This window comes from Henckelia pumila, chromosome 2 (assembly GCF_033568475.1).
Source record: "Henckelia pumila isolate YLH828 chromosome 2, ASM3356847v2, whole genome shotgun sequence".
Lineage (NCBI taxonomy): Eukaryota > Viridiplantae > Streptophyta > Magnoliopsida > Lamiales > Gesneriaceae > Henckelia > Henckelia pumila.
In genome coordinates this window covers 53,817,269-53,824,427 of record NC_133121.1, presented here as the reverse complement: position 1 = coordinate 53,824,427, position 7,159 = coordinate 53,817,269, and the positions used below count along the sequence as shown (strand labels likewise).

At 44.2% G+C, this 7,159-nt stretch overlaps 1 protein-coding gene across 1 annotated transcript; it reads right to left on the bottom strand.

The window, feature by feature from the left end:
• Positions 1–3,667: 3,667 nt before the first annotated feature.
• LOC140877616 (uncharacterized) lies at positions 3,668–6,701 on the bottom strand. Its single transcript, XM_073281153.1, has 3 exons — positions 6,426–6,701; positions 4,068–6,380; positions 3,668–3,910 (listed from the first exon to the last, which is right to left on the bottom strand). Exons 1-3 carry the CDS (start codon positions 6,699–6,701, stop codon positions 3,668–3,670), a joined length of 2,832 nt encoding a protein of 943 aa, XP_073137254.1.
• Between the last annotated feature and the right edge of the window lie 458 nt (positions 6,702–7,159).

The window sequence follows — 7,159 nt, the reverse complement described above, 5'->3', positions numbered from 1 at the left end:
GGTGACGTGGCCCATCCCGGACCGCTGATCGGGATTATCATCCAACGGCCAAGATCAATCCCATCTTCCTATAAATAGGTCAGGAAAAAACTTCATTTTTACTTTTACAAACTGGACGTTACTCTGTTAAAATTTTGAGAGCTCTCCCGACCCGAGCTGATATTCCCGTATTTTCTCTGATCGGTCAGTTATCAAGCTTCTCTTTTGTAATTCCCTACCAACCATCTTTTTACGTAAGCTTTTATATTAAATATTAACTTAAGATATCCTCCCCTGATGAGTCTAATATTAGGGAATTAGCCCTTTTTATAGATGCTCCTTCCTCTCCTCATCCCGATTCCCCTGAACCCTCTGATCAGGCAGAATCGGATGCCGACCCGAGCCCGTCTGAGACTCGGGAAGCTAAGATGAGGAGACTTCATCGGCTTAGGAATGACGAAGCCCAATTAAGAGAAGATGGGAAGCATTGGTTCGAGGTACTTGCTTCCCATCTTAGCCCGGACATGGGTCCAATAATTAGAGATAGGTCGGGCATGCCCGAAGCCTATACATTGATAATCCCGGGACGTCATGACCGGGCTCATAAACCCCCCAAGGGTTTTCTAAGTTTTAGCTTAGACCAAGTGAAAATGGGCCTTAGGTTCCCCATCCCGAACATCATCCTTGCTCTATGTCAGTATTTTTGCATATGCCCGAGCCAACTTACTCCCAATTCCTTTAGTTCGATATTATCTTTAGGGGTTTTATTCTGTTTTTTCCGAGTCCCCTTGGACATAGGGAATTTTACCAAATTTCTCCAAATCAAGAAAACCGCCCCGGGCAGATTTTATATTTCCCTTCGATCTGAATACCAATTTCTGAAGGGAAAACCAAGTTCCCATAAAGGTTGGAACAATAGATACTTCTTTGTTAGGCCCGAGCCCAAACAACCTTGGTTGTGTCGATCCAATTGGGCTATGAAATTTACTTCCCCTGATCTCCCTGCTCAGCCTAGCCACAATTTTACCAACTTCTTGGCCACCCTTTCTGTTAAAATCTTCAATATTGAGGGCTTGATCAAGGATGATCTCTTATGCACATATGGCTTCTGTAAAAAAGGAGTAGAAGTCCAGGGTGATTTAGGTAGGAATACTTAACATTTAATCACTTGTTACTTTACTCCCCCGTGCACCCCTTATTTATTTATTCCCCCCTCTTATTTTTTTTTTTTATTTTTTTTTTACATATGCCTATATATGTTTAACTTATTATATATATATTTTTTTCTAGGTGACCGAATAGCTCAAGCAGAGATGCCAGCCGATTTCCGAGCTGCGGCCAAGAGGTTGAAAAGAAAGAAACCCGAGGCCTCTGCGGAATCTGCCACTGGGTCCGACCCGAATATTCCCGAGATGACCTCCAAGAAGACCTCTAAAAAGGTCCAAGGAGATGAAACCCTAAGCAAGACTGAACCTCTTTCTCAGGCCAACATGGCTGTACCCAGGAAGGGTAAGGAAAAGGTTTTCATTGATCTCGGGTCTCTTCCCGAGCATATGGAACGAGGTGACCCTGATCACCCATACAGTCCAGGAATCTCCTTCTTCGCCCGTCCAGACCAAGTCGGGAGTTTGAATATTCTACAGCACCTGGTCTCTACTGAGGACCTAGACATAATCCGGGCAGTCCCGAACAAAGAGGCTGAGGAATCCTTGGCTCTGTCTTTTATGCAGGTAATTCCTTATAATTCTTACTTAGAATTTTTTCTTTCCTTGAATAATACTTTGGCCTTTCATTTGCAGAACATGGTCTGGGCAGGAGAGGTCACCGCTCGCTCCTACCAAGCCCGGGCAGACCACTCTCTGAACCAGGATGCTCTGATAAAATGGATAACCGCCCTCACCAAACAGATCCGTGACCTTAAAGATGCTCATGGCCAAGAAATACATGACATGAGGTCGGACATCGAGACTGCTCAGGATGGATGGGATGGAGCTAAAGAGCGCATTAAAGAGTTGGAGAATGCTCTCCTAGCCAAGGATCAGGAATTCGAGGCTGGATGGGCTAAGAGGAAGAATGACTTTCTCACTTCCTCTGATTTTGCCGACCTGTGTGCTGAGAAGAACTTGGCCTTTTTTGAGGACGGCTTCAAGGGATGTTTAGCCCAGATCAGAGCTGAAGGATATTCCGCGGCCAAACATCCTTTCTCCTCCCTGGATTCTGCCAAGGCCTTGGATGACTTTCCTGACGAGGAAGATAAATCAGAGCAAGAAAAACTTGAGCAAGAAAGGAAGAAACCCGAGCCGGAGGCGGAGAAACCCGAGCAAGAAGAAGATGTTGCTTCTTAATATTTTTTCTCTTTTAATGTTGAAGGCAATTTCCCGAACAAGTTCTGTTTTAAGACCCTGCTTGGTCATCTTTCCGATTTTTAACTTGTATAGTACTGTTTATGAATGAATGATCCGGGTGGGGTGTATGAATTATTAAAATTTTTTCAGAGTATAATATTAAATCCCGAGCTGGAATATAAACAAGATTTTGCTAAGTATTGAATGAGTTCCCGAGCATGAATGTTAACAAAATTTTGCCAAGTATAAGATTGATTCCCACGCTGGAATATAAACAAACTATGACATAGGATTGATTCCCGAGCTGGGATCTTAACCAAATTATGACAAGTATATGATTGATTCCCGAGCTGGGATCTTAACCAAATTATGACAAGTATACGATTTATTCCCGAGCTGGGATCTTTTATGATATCCCCTTTACTGTGAACTTTAGTCTGATCCCAAAATACGTGGTGAGTGTCGAACTGATCGGGCTATGATTTTAATTTGACCACGAATGGCGTGTTGTGTGCCGAGTTGATCGGGCTTTAATTTTGATTTGACCACGAATGGCGTGGTGTGTGCCGAGTTGATCGGGCTTGGTTTCTGACCATGAATGGCATGGTATGTGCCGAGTTGATCGGGCTTGGTTTTTGACCACGAATGGCGTGGTATGTGCCGAGTTGATCGGGCTTGGTTTCTGACCACGAATGGCGTGGTATGTGCCGAGTTGATCGGGCTTGGTTTCTGACCACGAATGGCGTGGTATGTGCCGAGTTGATCGGGCTTTAATTTTGATTTGACCACGAATGGCGTGGTGTGTGCCGAGTTGATCGGGCAAAACATGTCATTTTTTCATTGATAATTCACAAAACATATCTCAAAGATTTAAGAAATAACAGAAGAACTCAACTACTACTACTATCAAATTTAAAACAAAAAATAACAAAATAACTCACAACCCCGTGCTCTTTATGAGGTCGGTTGATGCCCTAACTCTGGTTAGGATCTTAGGAGTAATATTTCTTCAAATGTTGAGCATTCCACGGCCTTTTTCCTTTCTTTCCTTGCGAATCTTCCAAGTAATAAGCAGCCACTCCTGCTTTCCCTACCACCTTGAAGGGTCCTTCATATTTTGCTTCTAGTTTTCCTCTCTCCCCATGGTGTTGAATTTTCCTCATAACCAAGTCCCCCTCTTGAAAGGCCCGAGGGTAGACCCGTTTGTTATAGGCTCGGGTCATTCTTTTATGATAAGCTGTTAACCGAACTGCTGCTCTAGCTCGGTTTTCTTCCACCAAATCTAAATCCATGGCCCTCAGTTTATTGTTATCCGGGCCGTAGGCTATGATCCGGGCACTTTCTTATCCAATCTCAGCAGGAAGGACTGCCTCCGTCCCGTACACCATATTATATGGTGTTTCATCCGTTCCGGACCTTGTTGTAGTTCGATAAGACCATAATACGGATGGAAGCTCATCCACCCATTTTCCCTTAGCTGAATCTAACCTGGTCTTGAGTGTTTGCACAATAGTTCTGTTAGTAACCTCCACTTGTCCATTCCCTTGGGGGTAAGCAACAGATGTAAAAATTTGTTCAATTTTCATCTGTTTACACCAAGCTTGGACCTTAGAGCCACAAAATTGTCTTCCATTGTCTGATATGAGCCTGCGCGGTATTCCGAACCGACAAACAATATTCTTCCATAAGAAATTCAAGACTTCTTTTTCTGTGATTTTGGCTAATGGCTCGGCCTCGACCCACTTTGAGAAATAATCCACGGCCACCAATAAGAATTTTCTCTGACCCGTGCTGACCAGGAATGGCCCGACAATATCCATTCCCCATTGATCGAAAGGACAGGCGGCTACTACTGCCTTCATAAACCTGTAAATTGGCATGCCTCTGGAAATTGTAGCATGAATTGACCAGGACAGAAGCATCCTTCTTCATAGTGGGCCAGAAGAAACCGGCCAGGAGGGCTTTCCGAGCTAGGGCTATGCTACCCAAGTGATTCCCACAACAGCCTTCATGAATCTCTCGCAAAACATAATTAGCTTCATCCGAGCCAAGACACTTGAGCAGAGGTTGAGAGAATGACCTTTTGAAAAGTATCTTGTCAACCATCACAAAACGCAAAGCTCTCCTTTTAATTTCTCGAGCCTTCTTGTTATCGTTCGGGAGCTCATCCTTAGTCAGATATTTGTGGATGTCATACCTCCAATCTCCTTCAGGTACGTCTGCTATCAGGTCGTCCAAACTTTCAAGTTGGGATACCAGCTCTTTCCCTTTTAGTCCGGGCTCGAGTGGCTCACCCACGAAACTTGCGAGACGGGCCAAGTAATCGGCTTTCGTATTTTCAGTTCTCGGGATCAACTCCATAGTGAGCTCGGTAAACTCTTCCTTAGCTTTATCTAATGTTTGAGCATATTTTATCATATTTTCATTCTTGGTTTCAAACTTCCCCTTGCTCTGTTGTATGGCCAATTGTGAGTCTGAATAAAGGGTAGCTCGGGATATACCAAGATTCCGAGCAGCTTTTAGTCCGAGCAAGAGGGCTTCATATTCTGCTTCATTATTAGATGCTCGGAAATCCAACCTTATCGAGATGTTGGTTTCCTCGCCCCAGGGTGATATTATCACAATCCCAACCCCGCTTCCTGTTTGACAAGATGATCCGTCTACAAATATCTTCCAATGGTCCTCTTGTTTTAACTGAATAGTTTCTGCCAAGAAATCAGCTAGGGCTTGAGCTTTGATGGCAGTACGGGGCTCAAATTTTATTTCGTACTCACTTAACTCTGTAATCCACTTGATCAGTCTTCCCGATGCATCTGGGTTGGCTGCAATTTTTCCCAAGGCACTATTGGTAAGAACAGTGATCGGGTGGGATAAGAAGTAAGGTCTCAATTTTCTAGCTGTAATGACGAGGGCCAGAGCTAACTTTTCTTGAGTTATATAATTGAGTTCTGCTCCCTTCAGGGCATGACTGACAAAGTAGACCGGCAGATGATTCACCCCCTCCTTCCGAACCAGGACCGAGCTAGCGGCCCGGGGTGTGATAGCCAGATACACGAAGAGATCTTCTCCCTGTACTGGTTTGTTCAACACCGGTAACTCTTTTAGATAATTTTTCAACTCTTGGAAAGATTTCTCACTCTGTTCTTCCCATTCAAAATTTTTAGTTTTTCTGAGTGCTTTGAAGAACAGGAAACTCTTATCTGCTGATCTTGATATGAAGCGAGCCAATGCGGCAATCCTTCCAGATAGCCTTTGTACCTCCTGTATATTTTTGGGCGACTCCATAGAGATAATGGCTTGAACTTTTTCCGGGTTAGCTTCAATTCCTCTCCTAGTGACCATATATCCCAGAAATTTCCCAGTCTGAACCCCAAATGTGCACTTGCTCGGGTTTAACTTTAATCGATAATCACGTAGTGTCTGGAATGTCTGGGTCAGGTCGGCAATGAATTGATGAGCTGTTTGGGTTTTGACCAAAATATCGTCCACATATACTTCGATGTTTTTGCCTATTTGTTGCTTGAAAACTTTGTCCATTAGTCTTTGATAAGTGGCCCCAGCATTCTTGAGCCCAAAAGGCATAACTACGTAGCAATAAGTTCCTGTAGAGGTGACAAAACTCACCTTATCTTGATCTTGCTTAGCCAGGGGAATTTGATGATACCCCTGATAAGCGTCCAGAAAAAACAATAACTCATGCCCAGATGTGGAATCCACCAGCTGGTCTATTCGGGGCAAGGGATAGCAATCTTTCGGATAGGACTTGTTCAGATCACGGAAGTCTACACACATGCGCCATTTACCCGAGGACTTGGGTACCAAGACCACATTTGACAACCAAGTCGTGAAATATACCTCCTGAATGTGTCCGGCCTTCAAGAGTTCCTTAACTTGCCCCTGAATCACAGCGTCTTTTTCGGGCCCAAAATGTCGTTTTTTCTGAATAATAGGGAGGTAGTCTCGTATAACATTCAACTTGTGCTCCATTACTTCTCTTCGTACTCCCAAGAGGTCGAATACGGACCAAGCGAAGGCGTCTTTGTTCTCCATCAAACACTGTATTAGCTATTTTTTAAAAATAGGTTCTAGCGTCCGAGCAACCTTGACCGAACCAGTTGGGGGGCAAATTATGATCTCTTCACACTCTTCCTCAGCCATAACAGGGGCGTTTTCTTCCAATAAGTTTACTTGTTCCCGATCTCTCGGCCCGGGTCGGTCATCATGGTTGATTTTGACTGCCTTTTGTTCTATCCGTACCTCTTCCACATAGCACTTTCGAGAAATCTTTTGATCTCCCTGGACCTCTCCCACTTCATTACCCACAGGGAATTTTATTTTTTGATATAGTGCGGAAGCCACGGCCATGAACGTAGTCATGGCTGGTCTTCCCAAGATAACGTTGTATGTTGATGGTGCATCCACGATAATAAAGCTGACAATCCGAGTTTTACTTGTACGATCCTTGCCCAAAGTGAGCGGCAAATTGATCAATCCAGTAGGTCGGATGGAATGACCCGTGAACTCGAACAACGACGTCACAACCGGCTCTACCTTTATTCCCCCAAATCCATCTGGTTTATGGTTTCTTGGAACAGTACATTGACCGAGCTTCCCGAATCCACAAAAATTCGGGCCACGTCATAATTAGCGACCAGAGCTCGAATAACCAATGCATCATTATGAGTAGTATCCGACAAACCTTTCAAATCACCCGGGCCAAAGGAAAGGGTCGGGCCTGTTCTAACCACCTGGTCAGCTATCTCTATGTTGCTCAGTTTCCGACTACTTGTCTTCCTTGCCCTATTGGAATCTCCATCAGTCGGTCCCCCAGATAT

Excerpts from the sequence above, each read along its gene's own strand:
- LOC140877616 (XM_073281153.1), bottom strand. The coding sequence starts at position 6,701 with ATGACTACGTTCATGGCCGTGGCTTCCGCACTATATCAAAAAATAAAA. Across the intron at positions 6,381-6,425 it reads CCCCAACTGGTTCGGTCAAG|TGTTTGATGGAGAACAAAGA; the intron begins GTTGCTCGGACG and ends TAGCTAATACAG. Across the intron at positions 3,911-4,067 it reads GCCGTGGATTATTTCTCAAA|ATGAAAATTGAACAAATTTT; the intron begins GTGGGTCGAGGC and ends TGGTGTAAACAG.